The 14,657-nt window shown below is 40.1% G+C and overlaps 2 protein-coding genes across 6 annotated transcripts in view; one reads left to right on the plus strand and one right to left on the minus strand.

Annotated features, from left to right (window-relative positions):
* nckap5l (NCK-associated protein 5-like) overlaps nucleotides 1-6,737 on the plus strand; it is a 57,711-nt gene extending 50,974 nt beyond the window's left edge. For all 4 annotated transcript variants that reach the window (XM_005741031.2, XM_005741030.1, XM_005741033.1 and 1 more), the window contains exons 9-13: nucleotides 92-221; nucleotides 453-525; nucleotides 1,832-2,113; nucleotides 2,600-2,751; nucleotides 5,511-6,737. In XM_005741031.2, coding sequence (XP_005741088.1) covers nucleotides 92-221; nucleotides 453-525; nucleotides 1,832-2,113; nucleotides 2,600-2,751; nucleotides 5,511-5,771 — 898 coding nt within the window. In that variant the 3' untranslated portion in view covers nucleotides 5,772-6,737. The remainder of the gene's footprint in view (nucleotides 1-91; nucleotides 222-452; nucleotides 526-1,831; nucleotides 2,114-2,599; nucleotides 2,752-5,510) is intronic.
* A 2,686-nt stretch (nucleotides 6,738-9,423) lies between these two features.
* Nucleotides 9,424-14,657, minus strand: part of tegt (testis enhanced gene transcript (BAX inhibitor 1)) — a 13,171-nt gene continuing 7,937 nt past the window's right edge. For both annotated transcript variants that reach the window (XM_005741035.2, XM_005741034.2), the window contains 4 exons: nucleotides 12,830-12,909; nucleotides 12,634-12,734; nucleotides 11,588-11,663; nucleotides 9,424-10,424 (listed from right to left, as the gene is read on the minus strand). In XM_005741035.2, the coding sequence (XP_005741092.1) occupies nucleotides 10,401-10,424; nucleotides 11,588-11,663; nucleotides 12,634-12,734; nucleotides 12,830-12,909 (281 nt within the window). In that variant the 3' untranslated portion in view covers nucleotides 9,424-10,400. The remainder of the gene's footprint in view (nucleotides 10,425-11,587; nucleotides 11,664-12,633; nucleotides 12,735-12,829; nucleotides 12,910-14,657) is intronic.

The following is a 14,657-nucleotide window of genomic DNA, read 5'->3' on the forward strand; positions in this document are numbered from 1 at the left end:
CAAGCTGTGTAAACCGTGTACAGCTAGAGCCCACTTCCTTGTATGTGTGCAAAGACTTGGCCAATAAAGCCGTTTCTGACTCTAAATGTAGAGTGGACGGAAAGGAGATGATCAGCGTGCCCCAGCGACGGCTGTCGTTCGACTGTAAGACGTCGAAGCCGGTGTTCACCCAGCAGAGCGACATCATCAGTCACACCATCAGTCACGACGACATGGAGAAGGTATTTCTTTACTTATTAATCTGCAGTTCAGAGACTAACAGAGTTTAAAAGAAACCTGAGGGAGGACATTAAAAACCGAGCTCTCTTTCATCGAGTCGAATCTGTTTACACTGAACCGACTTTCAAGTCTAAACCTGGCATCTAATTTGTTAGACTTGTCTCCTGCATTGAGATTTGAAGATTTCCGCACAGTCACGGCTCTTTCTGCATCTCTGTTGTTCTTTCATGCAGGGATCAGAAAGAATCGGCAAGATCACATCAGATGAAAACCTCGCAGATTCAGTTCACTCTCAACACTTTGCAGGTAAGATAAGTCTGCCGGGAGTCTAAAAAGGTTTGCAGCCTTTGTGGAGGATCAAAATAGACTTAGGTGGAAGTCACAGGGAAGTAAGGTTAATAAGAAATTCACAGAGAGGAAGGGAAGTAGGTAAATTAAATGCAAAAAAGAAAGAAAAGTGATAACAATATAAACTATGTGTACGTTCAGATGAAAAATGAAACTATTTTGAGTATTTCTGCTACTTAATCTTTCATATATCGACCCTGATACATTTTAGAGAGAAAATATTGCACTTCTAATATAAAGTTGCTATTTACTTTGCTTGTGTGCAGTGGCCTAGCTTAGCTTCACACCAACAGGATGCAATATTAAAATGTTGCTTTTATGATAAGGAATATGGAAATAAACACTGCTACTGTGATCCTACGAGACCTTCCTCAGATTGGAACATTTTACCAAACTTTGCTGAACACATTTCGATGTTATGCAATAGTATTAGAGCTTATATAATATTAGATATTATACATTTTAAATATTATAAATATTGTCCCATCAGAGGTGAATGGGGATCCTCTACACCAGCTGAAGGATATTGAAGACTTACACAGTAGTCCAAAGACTTTCAAAATAAAAGAATTTGAACTAGTACCTTTCAACGGTCAATTAATTTTGTTTATCTTTTCGTGTCATCCAGGCTTCACATTCACAGTAAATGGATTGTTTGTTGCTTTCTCCTTCTCTGAGGACAGGATAGGGCAGCTGATGATTGCATTGAAAACTTGAGTATTAAAAAAAAGAAATATGGCGATTAGACATATCATTTTACGATCAACTTCAATACCTCTGTGAAATAGGTATCTCTCTAAACCGCAGTAGATAATGTATTAATCCCCAATCATTTAATATCTGTACTTTTCACTGAGTACTTTTATTTTTTATAATTTAAGCATGTTTTTTGTAGATAATAATTACAAACTTTTCCTTAAGGACTTTCAGTATTTTTGCGGTATTATTTGTGTAAATGATCACACATTCAGGCAGTGAGAATCAGCGATGCTCCATGAGGGCGTGACTGAAACACTGAGGGGAAATAAGCTGCCTCACACCTTTGTTAACATATCAAAGGTGAACAAACAGGGCACACCCCCGAGGGGAACTCATTCTGAGGCTGCAGTAAAAGATCAAATAAATGAGGACGCCACCAATTTACACATTTGCTTTGTGAAGTTTTTTCTTTTTTTTTTTCTTTTCTTCTAAATTCTTAAATTATGCAAGCAGTTCATTAATTCACATTTGCTGAATCTCCCTCCCCCGTGTTTTTCCTCCGCAGGCTCCGGTGCTTCCACCTACACCCTGGACAGCGGCATCGGTACGTTCCCTCTGCCCGACTGCAGTAGCGGTGTAGCTGCACGGGGCCTGTCTAAGACGAAGGGCGGAGCCGAGCACCACTCCGGCGGTGGCTCCCCAGGGAGAGCCGGACGGCGAGCTCGCACCCTGGACAGAGAGCTGACATCACAGGAGGACTGCTACGCTCCACACAAGCAGCTGATTCCCACCATTCAGTACGGGTCCGTGTTGGAGGGAAGAGGCTCAGCCGGCGTCATCCGCGAAGGTGTCAGCACTCCGACCCCACTTAGACATAACAATAACAGATGGAAGAGGTCAGGTTGTTGGACAGTGTTACTTAAATGGGATCTGTTACGCCGATTCCCAGCCCTACGTTCATGTGTTTTAGGATGGTATGAGTGTAAATAAAAGCATAAAGAGGACACTAAGAAATATAGAATTATAAAGGAAACAGTATTAAAGAACGTTTATCCTCCAGAAACCACCAATATCCCTCTTAAATGTTTAGCTGGTTCATTTCGGGTCAAACCTTTTCTCTGCAAAGCCATGAAGCTCCAGTAGCATGGTTACAAAACACATTTATTCCCTTTTGTAGTAACCATTTTAGCCTAACACTTAAACAGTTTTAACCTTCCTCATGTTGGGAATTTCGACAAGTACTTGTGCTCTTAAATTCACTTCAGTAATAACCCACGGGAGAAAATCCTCGGCACAAGAAACACAAACTCATCTTTATTTGTTCCATCTGCAGACAAAGAGGCACATGGAGGGAACATGTTTTCGCCTCGCTCCAAGACTTGGACTTTCCCCAACCTGAAGACTCCAGCAGGACCTGCGGAGGTGTACCTGGCAGTGGAGGAGGAAGAGGAGGAGGCGGTATCCTTTGGATCACCATTCAGAGGGGTAGGCATACTGTGGTTTTACTGTTATTCAAATGCACCTTTTATCGTCTTCAAACGAAGTTGTGAGGACTCATTTGTGGCACAGAAAGAGCTGCTGATGTACTCAGGCATAATGGACATATTTCATTAACTAATGGTGAGAAATAACTGAAGAATGCAAAGATTTCTGAGAGCTAAGGTCATGTGGAATCACCGCCTTTACTGTATGTTTAACAGCATCCACAGAAACCAACAAAAAGCCCTTCCTGAGTCAGAAAAACTCCTGACCGATGAGCTAATTTTTCTGTTTTGGTGCGCACATAACATCTGCACAAGACTCTGGTTCTGAGTCCACAGCAACATTTTTTTATTTATTTTTTGCAGTGGAAGCATCCATGACCTCATTTTCAGAGCACTTGTTGTTGCTAGGTTACAGAACTACGGTGGCCCTGAGGGGCATAGACGACAACAACAAAGGAGAAAACACAACGACGTTTCACTTTACGGGAAAGGTTAGGCACGGCACTTCTGCTGTTTGGCTGATCAATCAAGAGGTTATACTGTTGGTTGGTTTGCGACGCAGAAATCTCTTCTGCCATCAAATTAATCAACGCTTTTTTTCTCGCTTCTACCTGCAGTGCTTGAGAGCAGCTGTGCACGTGTCAGGAGTTTGAAATCGTTTCCTGTTTTTACTGTGGTGAAGAAATTTCAATCTTTTGTCAGTTTTATCAGTTCCGGTGTTTGGAACACCTCTGCAGGGTTAGAAGCAACATTCAATTCAAGCAACACATGAAGAAAATGCTTTTGTTCGTAGATCATAAATAACTGGCTGGTCAGTAACGACCACGATCCTCTACCACGACTGACTATTGGGCCTGGAAGTGCTTTGGAAATTAATTTATTTCACTAATTTCAATTTATAATTATTGTAGCAAAAAAAATTTCACATTATCAGTAATAATGTGATATATCATTAGCAGTTTTTTGTTATTTTATTTCCTGTCAGTAAACATCATTATGAGCTTTATTTTATCCATATAACTTTATTACTTTACTATCATCCCGGACAAGGCCCCAGTTACAGGCCCTTTCTAGGGAAAAACGTCACAAAGAAGTGTTGCACAAAAACCTTGTGATTGCTTTGGTTGCTAACAGATTGCTGCAGTTACCCATCCTCATGAAAGACATCGACTTGTCTGCAAATCGTATCTAACTAATTACTGCAACGCAAACAAGAAAGGGAGACTGTTCACCTTCAAATTAAAAGCTGTACCTTACCGATTAAACCAAAGACGCCGCTTTTGCTTTGACTGAGTTTCTGGTTTGTGTCACACAGTCTCACAACCACTTAGTGAGAAATTACAAGTGTTTGCAGACAAGTTGGCATCTTCTATACACACTACAATGACTGTGGGAATCTGCTAGCAACAAAAGCAATCATAATGAGGTTTTTGACACAATACATGACAGCCAGTAACCCCTTGTCAACCAGTGGGGGAATAGTATTTTTTTCCTAGAGACCAGAAGTTTCTCAGAGGTAACTGACCTGACAAGGTTACATTGATATACTGATATTTTTATATTGATATTATTAAGCATTATTATTGATACTATGAGTTGATTCTGCTACCATAGTTGCTATTCTCCACAACTACTCACCACACACATTCCCCCCCCTAATAACTGGTCTCTAAGCCTACATGACTGCACTAAACTGCAGTGACTCAATCAGACCATCCACAAACCTGAATAGGCTCCTGTGAGTTCTCAGTAGCACAGTTCCACAGAGGAGCTACTGTTTACCCAAATGTTTGGAACGCACACAAAAGGTGAGGAGCAACAAGAGGAGACAACAACTCAGCAAAGTAATGACTGTTTAACTGCGCCTGTATGACTAACAGTCTAATATACTGAGGGTTGTTTTTTGGGGGAGGGCGTTGTGGGAAACTGATTTCTGTTTGCATTTTATAGAAATGCTGTTGCTGTTAACTGTAATTGTCCTGCCATTGGAATGTTTACTGTATTGTCAAGTGCATACTTGTAACATGACAACCTGAATATAGTGACAGCCTTAGTTGACGGTGTTTCAAGTCCCAGCCTGCCTTGATTTCGATCAGCAGGTGAAAGAGAAGTGACGTTAACAAGTGTAGCACCGTTCCGAAACTATTTCACTGACGGCGTAAACTGGGGAAAGATAAAAGCTGAGGACTCCATGTGTCACTGACGCTGAGCTTTTTATAGAAAATTGTGCAAAAAACACTTCCTGTGGACACAAGCTCTTATCCTCCGCTGATCAAGACAACTCAAAGAAGATCAATTTTTCATCTGCTGTGAAACTCAAACTACCAATCCCAGCTTTGACTAAGAAACTGAAGAATAAGAATGCAGAGACTAGAGACTAGTCCTTAGGAAGAACAACCAGAGAAAGCTTTGAAGGTTATTATGCTTTCGTTAATGAGTGTTTAATGAGAATATTATTCTGTACTTAATGAAAAGTGCTTAGCAAGAGCATGAGAAAAAGACTTATCTGGGTCACTTACAGGCTGAAATCCTTTACAGGCAGTAAAAGAAGGGATACATTTTTAAATCTGCACTTACATCTTACATAATGTAAAAAAACACAGAGCCACATTCTCCCTGTACAAATTATTCATCAGCTGAATATTAAAAATTTACAGTTGGATGAATCCTGTAACCCACTTTTTTGGTGTCACCTGAAGGCGTTACATAAGACGACAGCACATGACCTTAAATGTTTCCCACCCTTCTGCTTCCTTTCAGAGCACGAAGGCCAGCGGCCCCTCCTCCAGCCGGGTGGTTGATCCAGGCAGCCTGCCCGTCCCCGCCCAATCGGGCATGAGCCGCCGGGGAAAGACGCGCACACCCAGCGTCCCCGAGATGAGCCGGGAGGCCGGGCTGGAGCTGCTCAGGGAGCGGCCAGAGGAAGCCCTATCCCCAAGTCGCCCTCAGGTCCTGGAGACTCCAGAGTCTCTGAGCGATTCTCTGTACGACAGTCTGTCATCCTGCGGCAGCCAAGGATGAAGCAGCCAAGGACGGGAGGAGGAGAGGGAGGAGGAGGAGGACGACGACGGGGAGGACGCGTCTCCTGGTCGATGGCTGCGCTGAGATGCTGCTGAGGAAAAGAAGACTGCTCCCCGTCGACATCCGCGAAGAAAAAACTGGTGATGTCTCATCAGCTGTTGTAACTGGAAAGATGGATTGATCTCCTCAGGATTTCCAATAAACGTGAAGCCAAAAGCCACCCAAATCGTATAGGTTGTTCACTTTTTCACGATCAGACTCGACTGTGGACACTTCTCTTTAAATCATGTGTACAGGACAACAAAACGCATGGCCAAGCTAATGAGCAGCACAAAAAGTTGTCACTCCCAGTTGTCGTTCGGTGACCTCTCTTTCGTTTCTATCATCGTAGACGGAGCTTCGTCCCGTACGTCAGAAAAAATTGGCGAGGGGTTCAACAGATGGCGTACTGTACTGTATCAATACATCCATTCTATTCTTGGCATCATTTCACCGCATAATGTATTAAAAAAAATAGAAAAAGCCCCACAAAAAACATGGAGCGCCTTTAAAAAAAAAAAAAGAATGTTCATGTCTGTGACTCTTAATTGCGAAACTCATGCATCACGATTTTAAATGTATAAACGATTTTATTGATCATGTTGATATTGTTTTGCGGCCAAGGAAGGTTCTCAGAGTAAGTTTGTTTTGAAATCATAATACATTTAAAGGTAATATATACCAGCAATAATAACATAGATAAGAGAAATGGCTACACTATTCAATGAATATGTATTTCTATTATTTATTTATTTTAAATGTTCATCATTTGCAGTCATCTTTTTTTTGTAATCTTTCTGTGAAAACTGCAGTTTCCTCGCTTAGTAGGTTATCTTCATATTTTGTGTTGCATCATCTCTATTGCCGTTTGTTCCCTAGCAAAAATAGAGGTCCTATGTACCTACTGCCGTTTTTCAACTTTCTAATTAAAATGTTTTGATTTAGTTTTGTCTGAGTCTTTTTTTTTTTTTTTTAGTAATTATATGAGGTTGTAGTAGCTCACAGACTTGGATCTGCAGTGTTATTTGCACAGTTGTGAAAAAGAGGTTTTATAGAACTCTGTGGAGTCCTGCGAAAAACGAATTACCCCCTTACTGTTTCTATAGAGGGTAACCAGCCAGGTTCTGCTAATCAAATTCACTGATCATCAGTGAGTGTGAGCACTTCTATGAAAGCAGAAGTTCAAGCAGTTTTTCTCATCTGTAGCATTCAGGTTTGTGTTGACATGTTGCCACAATCGTGCCAGAAGTGGACGTCACAGCAAACGCTCTCCAAGTGCCATATTTAGACAAAACTGCAAAAAACTGAAGAGCTGCTTCTCAGACTCTACAGGCCACAATTAACGTGATCATTTTAAAGTTTATGACAAGACAATTAGAAAAAGACTGAACAAGTACGGCTTGTTTGCTGCCATGCCTAAAAAGAGCATGGCAGCACGCTTTAGCTTTGAAAAGCTGCATTTGAGTAAATCGCAATACTTTGGAGTGGAGATGTTTGGCAATGATGCACCGAGTCATACACAGCACAGTAGCACAAGCGGCTCATACTAACTGTTGCACGGTGGTAGGAGGGTGATGATTTTGGCCTGTTTTGCAGACACAGGACAGCACCTCGCGGTCATCGAGTCAGCCGTGCTCTTCTCTGTCTGACAAATAAACCGTGGCCCAAATGCAGTCATACAACAGGACAAAGAACTGAAGCAACGACTTGTGATTGACAAATTGTTCACCTTTGAGTTAGTCACATCAACCTCTTATTCAGCGCATTCAATTTCCAAACACAAAGACTGTAACGGCGAGAACATTCGTTTTAAGGCTTCAAAATCAGACCAATGAAGACGTATTTGACAGCAGGTCGGTGGGCTTTCTGGGCCTCAGATGGTCTTACTAGGAATTCCCACTCTCACTGACAGCATACAGAGCCAAAAGTACAAAAAACTGTCTCAGCAGAGTGTTTGCAGCAACCTGAAGCCTGACCCTTTTGCTCACAGGGATTACATTCATGAAGTAACTGCAACACTGACCAAGAACTCAATGATACAAAAACAGTACATCTTGCTTGCAGCCATGTGACTGTCACAAGCATGTTTTGACTATGTTTATGTCTCACGGATAAAGCGACGGGTTTCTTCCATGAATCTTTTCTATTGTGTACACCCTCCCATGTTAGTGAGCCATACAGCTAACACTAAAATTCTTCCATGACATGACTAACAACAATGTTTGTAGATTTCTTTCAGTAAGTGGGTAATAATTTTGGACATTTTTGCTGACTTTCAAATGTATTTTTTAACACTGTGAACCCCAAAAAGAAAACACTATTGATTTAAATTATACTCAAGAAAAGGCAGACATCTCAAAAACTGGGTAAGTCACACCAAAGCAATCTAGATGGATAAACAGCTAAACAGCACTACAAGGCAGAGGAAAAATATGTAAATTACATTCTTTAAATTAAACTGTCCCCTTAGGGTGAGCGATAATCTTACTGAGAATAAAGGGCCTAACATCTCTCTAACATCTTACAGGCTTGAGGACAAATGTTATAGTTCCCATCAAGGCAATAATTTATTTCTGAATATTTTATGCAAATAAAAAATTAGAATTTGATTTTTTTATTTGAAAAATTACATATATTTGAATATTTGAAGCATTAATTATAAAAACATTTGAGCTTCAAAACTACTGAGCGTTTAAAAAGAGAGAATTGTTATTGTAATAAAACCTCTGGGGAGTTGACACTTTTTATTTAGCTGAAGAATTTGAGCTACATCAAGAAGAGGCCTTTAAAAACAAACAAAAAAACAACCTCTAAAATTCATAAACCATGTTAAATCAATTTTAAAATATCCAGACTGTGCAGGAAACTGTGATGTTCAGTTTATGTGCACCTGTCAGTACATTTGTTCTGCTGTAAGCGAGCCCTCCATTATCATTATTCTCATATGCACATTTGCAAATGCATAACACGATAAAAAAATTAATAATCAGTACCACATCATGCAAGATACAAAAGCTACAGTTTTATTATGAGTGATGAAAAGCTGTTTCTTGTGCTATTACTGAGAGATTCAGGGCACCAAAACCTTTCTGCTTCACAGATTGGCTGTAGTGCAGATGGTAGAGCAGGTCACCTACTGATTGGAAGGTTGGTGGTTTGATTCCAGTCTGTGTGCCAAACACCCTTGAACAAAAAACTAACCCCAAGTTCCCCTCTGGTGTGCCCACCAGAGTGTGGATGGTAGATAGAAAGAGGTAGGCTGTATAAAGTGTTTTTTCTGAGTAGAAAAGTCCTTTTGGGAGGGGGGGATTCAAAGCTTTGGAATAACAATTTTCAAAGCCAAATCTTACATTTTCTAAAAGCTAAACTGCTGTTTTCTATGCTTCAGTGCTTCCCCAGCATTCCCATAAACACACACACTCTGGTGGATGCATCAGGGCTAACTCGAGGTTCAGTATTTTGCCCAAGAATATTTTGACACAGGGATCTGAGTAGACGGCCTGCTCTACCTCCTGAGCCACAGATGCCCCCACATCTATAACACATCAGGTACAGATTACATAGATTAGAGTACAACCACAGAGGCCTGTAATAAAGACACAATCACTTTGTCTCAGTATGTTCAACACATTTATTTGAGCAAATGTATCAAATTATTAGTTTCAGTTTTACATCAACAAAATAAAATTTTCACAGTATACACTTTGAAAAGAAAAGAAAAAAAGGCAAAAAGAGGAAAAAAAGGAATTATACAGATGCCAAATTTTCAGGTTAACATCATCATCTGGCAAACTATTGTCTAGACAACAGATTTACAAGGGGAGCGGTCTGAATCATTCGCCCGTCAATCCAAGTTGAAGGAACAAAATGAAAGAGAAAAGGACAGATGGCAGCAATTCTTCCTCCTCAATGAGGCCAAAATCCAAAATCCAAACCAGCAAGTGGCTGAAAGTCCCTCTGAATGAGTTCAGTGTAGATCATAACAAGTCTGACAGGCTTCTGGGGTTTTAATCAGTGTTAGCACTCTTCACTCTTACCCAAAACCAAAAAACGTGGGAGCAAAACAAATCAGAGGAAAATTTCTGAAAAGGAGGAGCTGCTGTCAAAAACCATGGGACCATATGTGGCAACATTTCACTTAAGAAATCCAAGGAAAACTATAAATAATGAAATTACATAAAATATTACAATTATCAGTTTCAGAAGCTCACGTGACCCACTATAAAAAGGAGCCTATCATGTTAATTTATGGCACTAAAGAACAAGTAAATATGAAAAAATCCTCATTAGGTGCCGCTCAGCTTCTGGGAGCAATCATAGGGCAACGCTCCCCTCTACAGGCCAAGCGTTATCACTGCAGCGTTAAAGTATTCATTCACAGCCAGGATGGGACGAGCATACCATACCATAAACTTACATTCAACCCTTGTAAGTTTAGAAAAAAAGTATATGATAAATCAAAGAATTTTCAACAATGTAAGACCACATAGGAGTTAAATTTCAAAATGAAGACAGAAAGTGAAAAGCACCAAGTGCGTTGCAAATTGTGCCTTTTCTGATTGTTTTTTATTCCTGCTACTCAAAGACTCTTTACTTCTTCTCCTTCTTCTTCTCCTGAAAACAAAAACACAAACAGGGACAGTTAGTTTGGTCGAGCTGCTGTTGTGAGCGCTGTAGTTATGTATTATGAAACAGAGTGTCTCACTTCAGCCTCAGGATATCGAGCCGCGCTGATCACACGGAAGATGCCGAATATTTTTAGTTACCCGTCTCCGAGTATCGTCATCACTCAGATACAATCCGACGTCCCAGTTTTAAATTACAGTTACAGCTACAAGTATGGCATTTATTTCTTCATTACATGATTTTCTTCATGAGTGCATGCGAGTTTATTAGACAGGTGTCTGGAGTATAAAGTGAAATGAAAACTGTCCAAGGTGTAGTTAACTAAAATTAAAAGTACCAAGTACCTTCTGTCTGAGTTTAAAATTAAGAATACTAAAAAATAAAAAAAAAAGCTTTAAAACAAACTTTTCCTGAAATTAAGACGTTAACACTACGAATGTTTAGATCTCTGTGACCCTGTTTGTGAAAATCCACAATGCTAAGTTTCAGTTTTCACTGTTTTTGTGGACCACTAATAAAGTTTCCTGTCATTGTACTGTGGTGCTTTCTCAGATATCTCAAAACCTCAGCAAATGAAACCACAAATATTTGCATAGCTCAAATTCATGAGGGCCAAATAAGAAAATGTGCTCTTTGTGTGACTTTAGTGAACTGGCTTTTAGAACATCAGCATTTTTTAAAAATAAATATGAAACATATTTTATATTTCTGTTACTGTTAAACATGAAAAGGCCAAAAAACAATAAGCCTTTTTATACTTCACTGGATTTCAGCTTGAAGTCAGTTTATGTTTAAGTTCTGTAGTAACAGCTCACAAAAATGGTCTTACAAATAAGTTTGTGAAACCAGCTGAGCAGTGATGATTTTAGTCAAGATGGAGACCATTTACATCAGTGAAGACTACACATTTGTTGCTCTAATGACTTTGTACAGCAGCAAGATGGTATATTTGGGACTGAGCCAAAACAACTAAAGTGCATTTGTAGTTCTTTATAGCTTTAGAGTAATAGACTAGACCGTCAGGGAAACTCCCTTACGTATTTTTAACTGTTAAAATGTACACAAACAACTTTTGTTATTACAACAAGCCATCACTAGACATTCCTGGAAATGTTCAAAGACAGTATTTTGCAGTCATATAATATCAGTACCTTATCGTTCATGGCAAGGATGACCATCAGTTTCCTGAAGATGGTGATGAAATCAAGAAACAAGTCCACACAGTGCCTGAAAAATAAAAACAGATATTCAGAGGTGGTTTTTGAACTGTAAAAACATATTGGGCGTTTTCATACAGTATGCAGCTTTTCTAGGCCCAGACCGATCAATCAATCTTCAGCACTGAGTAGATCGATTGTGGCCTCATAACATGATATGGCGGTTTCTTGGTTGGAAAAGAAATCGCTCTGATGAACTGCAGGTTCAAAACAAAACAGTTGGGGGGGACATTATCGCCATTATCAAGCTGAGGAAACTCCGTCAATCTTTTGGAAAGTGAATGCAAAGCGAACACAAAGCAGCATTTTCAGCAGCGTGATTACACCCAAAGTCTTTGCAATGAGTCGAACTGGTCTAAATGTGAGCCAGGTGATTTACCAAGATGGATCAATAAAGCCAAAGCTTTGCCTTCTGGCTCAGCTCTTCACATTACACATCTGATCCATCAACAATCCAACAGTCCAGCTTAAAGTCCTGAAGATGGAGTACCTCAAATGACGTTTCTTCAAAACAGCTCCGTCAGCACAGCCAAAAAACAAACTCCACCCTCTCAGAGAGGGCTGTGGTCACAGTTAATCAGCCGCCACAGGCACAACTCTTGTCACTAAATATAACAGACTGTTCAACACACCAGTTACCCAAATAAGAGTTATGCTGTCTTTTATCAGAACTGGTCGTGGCCTCGGGGTCATCGTCAAATATACTGTTGTCTACTAACTGAGAATCTCCCTCTCTGCTACAGAAATTAGTCAGTTGAGATACAGTCAGACCGACTGAAGAACATCATCAAGTAGAACGAGCTGCCAGCTCGTCTGATAATACAATGTGGTGCATCAAATTACTTTTTTTGAGAACTGATGCTCAGTTGTATGGCTCACTGTGGGATGATGCATTTGCACAGCATTTGGTTATAGGGAAATGTAGGCCAGCAGATAAAGGGCTCATGGGAACTTTGCTAGCAGTGAGCACATTTCCTCACCAGACGTAGTCCTTGTCCCCGTTTTCTGCTTTCTCGATGATGAGCTGAGTGTCAAACAGGACAAAGCCGCACATGATGAGCAGCCCCAGGTACATGTGTGCCTGTCAGAGAAGATGACGATGTTAAACGGCACATTTTCACTTACAGCTGATCAAACTTCTAGCAGAGGGTGGATGGCCCTGTTTGGTTCACTTACCTTAAACAGAACCATAGATCCAAAGAACATGTTCATCAGAGACATCAGGAACAGGAGGGAAAGGCCGGACATGAGTGTGCCTGAGGAGACAAAGTGGTTAGCTGGGCATCACTTTTCCTGGATAATGCTACCGCTAATGTCAGGGGTTTATGAATATATAAGAAAATTTTGAAAAATTGTATTTATTATTAATTTATTTATTTGGTTATTTAATATGATTAAGTAACTTAAACATCACACAGTTCCTAAACTTATACGGACCCTTTTAGGATTCTGTTGAGCTTCAGATATAATTTAAAAGAAAAAGCAAATTGAACAAAAACAAAAATCAGGCGAGGGGGCGACTGCCTCATCTGGTAGAGTTTTAAGCCCAGATTAGGGTGTTTTGGGTGTAAAGCCTGTCTAAAACCTAGCTTATGCTCACTGTTGTCACTGTTGTACAATCATGTTAGTTTTTACTGCTAACAATACAGATGTACTGGAGCTCAGAGATTTCTGGATTATAGAGGTAAACGCTCCAACAGTTTGAAAAGAATGGAAAGCTGAAACTGGCCCAGGTGAGAAATCTAGAGACAAACACACCTACAAGATTTCTGTAAGTCAGGGGTGTCAAACTCAAATACACAGTGGGCCAAAATTCAAAACTGGAACAAAGTCACAGGCTAACGCTAATATTTATTGAAAAAAAAAAAAAAAAAAAATCTTCCTCCAGATATAAGAATGAATCTTTTCTTATGGACTCAAACAAGTTTTGCTGAAAAACTGAATATGGAACAAGCAAAGCTTAATACTAAACAATATATATTAACTGTATAATACCAGTAGGCCAGCTCTAATAGTAATTTGGTATGGCTTCGCGGGCCAAATGTAATTAGGCTGCGGGCCAAATTTGGCCCACGGGCCAGAGTTTGACACCTATGCTGTAAGTGAACCTGTAAGTTTTATCAGCTCCAGACAGACTTTCTTATTGCACTTTTACTCACTTTGGTTTCAGCTGCACTAACGAGTGAGTGAATTTGTGCTCTTAGGGAAAGTTCACTGCTGCCAAAACTGAACTGAGATTAAAGCCATGTCCACACTAATACGTTTTAGCTTGAAAACGCATCTTTTTCTCTCCGTTTTGGCCTCCCGTCCACACTGAGACGGTGTTTTGGGTCAAGGAAAACGGAGCGTTTTGAAAACGCCGTTTTCACGTCACAGTGTTGACAGCAAACCCGGAGCCTTTTCGAAAACGACACATTTTAGTCATGTGATGCAGTCATGTGACCAATTAAACTAAGATAGCAGAGGGCATGACACAGCAGTTGTTTTGTTTGCTCTCAATTGTGACAGCTGCATTAAAGATTAATATCAGTTTGTACATGCTCCACATAGCTTTTCTTCAAATTCTTTAATTCTCACTCGCTTTTGCAACTTTGCACCTTTGTGTTACTCGCAGCAACAACACCTCATTGTTAGTCCATTTTAAAAACTCGGTGCTTTTCCTTAACATTTTGCCACGATGTTTCAAAGAGCCGAAAAGTAAATAAACGGCAGACAGAAATAGGGCAGTACTTGCGCAGTACTCTAACGTAAGCATTTTTGGCCGTTTCAATGTGGATGAACAACTCTGTGAAAACAAATTAAAACAATAGTGTGGACGCGGAGCGTTTTCAGACGTATACAACATTTTCAAATTTATCTGGGCTAGTGTAGACATAGCCTAAAACTGTAATAGATTTAGGCTGGGTTGATTGCTTTTATTTCCCTGACTGCTCAGTCCGTCAGTTTTGTCACTTTAACAATTTGGTGTATTTTAAAATAATGCAAATGGTGTTCTTAGGGGGGT

This window comes from Pundamilia nyererei, unplaced genomic scaffold (genome assembly GCF_000239375.1).
Source record: "Pundamilia nyererei isolate P.nyererei 1_Seehausen unplaced genomic scaffold, PunNye1.0 scaffold00106, whole genome shotgun sequence".
In the NCBI taxonomy this organism is placed as follows: domain Eukaryota; kingdom Metazoa; phylum Chordata; class Actinopteri; order Cichliformes; family Cichlidae; genus Pundamilia; species Pundamilia nyererei.